The 1,256-nt window shown below is 44.9% G+C and overlaps 1 protein-coding gene across 1 annotated transcript; it reads left to right on the plus strand.

Moving 5' to 3' along the window:
- Nucleotides 1–361: 361 nt before the first annotated feature.
- Nucleotides 362–934, plus strand: LOC123952591 (protein CFAP20DC-like). The gene is given in 1 exon segment (XM_046021851.1): nucleotides 362–934. A coding segment is annotated over 1 exon segment (573 nt).
- The last annotated feature ends 322 nt before the right edge of the window (nucleotides 935–1,256 follow it).

A 1,256-nucleotide genomic window follows, 5' to 3' on the forward strand; every position in this document is an offset into this window, starting at 1 on the left:
CTGGAGGATAATAAATATAAAACTATATAAGCTACTTGGGGAGCAAAGTGAAATCACCACCAATAGTAAAGAATTAGAAAAGGCAGGGGTGATCTGACCTGCTCAAAGTCCATTCAGTAGTGTGGTTTGACCTATTAAAAATCTAATGGGGCCCTGATAGCTGCGCCCTCCCAATACCTGGGCACCCCGAAAGCGGGGGCCGCGATGGTACCAAGCGGGGGCTCGACGTGGAGCTGACCGGGGGCTGAGAAGAGTCGGGGCGACGCACGAAACCTTTCCGCTGATTTCCAGCCGTCAGGGTCACGCCTCTCTCAGGACGCCCTGAACACCGCGTCCCCCAAGCCCCGGGCCCCCTGCGGGAATGTTCAAAAATGGGTACCAGGGAGGTGCATTTTTTGAAATCTTTAGTGCCCAGGGCAAAAATCCTGGAGCAAAATGAAAGATCCTTGGCAGTCCGTCTGTGATTTGGAAAGAGTTTGATAAAGAAGTTAAAAGTTTTGTGTTTATCCTGGAAGGCAGCAGCCAGACAAACAAAATTCAGTTACCAAAGGAGAATAAGCAAATCCTTGGACCGATCCGGAGGTTTATCGTACTTCAGATTTACATACCCCTGGGACAAGACTTCTCTACTGAGTTGCTAATTACTGATTTAGGGAACATTAAAAGAAGATTGTACTTATCAACGGTCCATAAGGAACTGTCCTCAACTCCTCTTCATGCAAAAATCCCACGCTTCATGATCAAGCGCAAAATTTGGTGCAATCTATGCATAGACTTGGTAGCATTTACCAGTGAAATATTCAAGGGAGCAGTTTTCCAGTCCTTGGATGGAATTATTGTCTCAGCTAACTGTAAGCTGCGGAAGATCTTCACTATAAAATGCAAGCCTCAAGACACTGCCGATAAAGATGGTATGTTCAAGTTGCTACTATGAAGATTTTTAAATTCTCCAATGTGTTTAAAATTAGACATACCTTTGGGGGCGCCTGGGTGGCTCAGATCATGATCCTGGGGTCCTGGGATCGAGCCCCGCATCGGGCTCTCTGCTCAGTGGGGATCTTGCTTCCCCCTCTCTCTCTGGCTGCTTCTCTGCCTACTTGTGATTCCTCTCTCTGTCAAATAAATAAATAAAATCTTTTAAAAAATTTTTAAAAAAATCTAATGGGACCTAGTAAGTGAAAATAGATTAAAGGGAACTCAATAAAGTTACTCTACCCATCCATGCCATGATGCCTAATATAGCCTTATTTTTAGAA

The sequence above is a fragment of the Meles meles genome, chromosome 11 (genome assembly GCF_922984935.1).
Source record: "Meles meles chromosome 11, mMelMel3.1 paternal haplotype, whole genome shotgun sequence".
NCBI lineage: Eukaryota > Metazoa > Chordata > Mammalia > Carnivora > Mustelidae > Meles > Meles meles.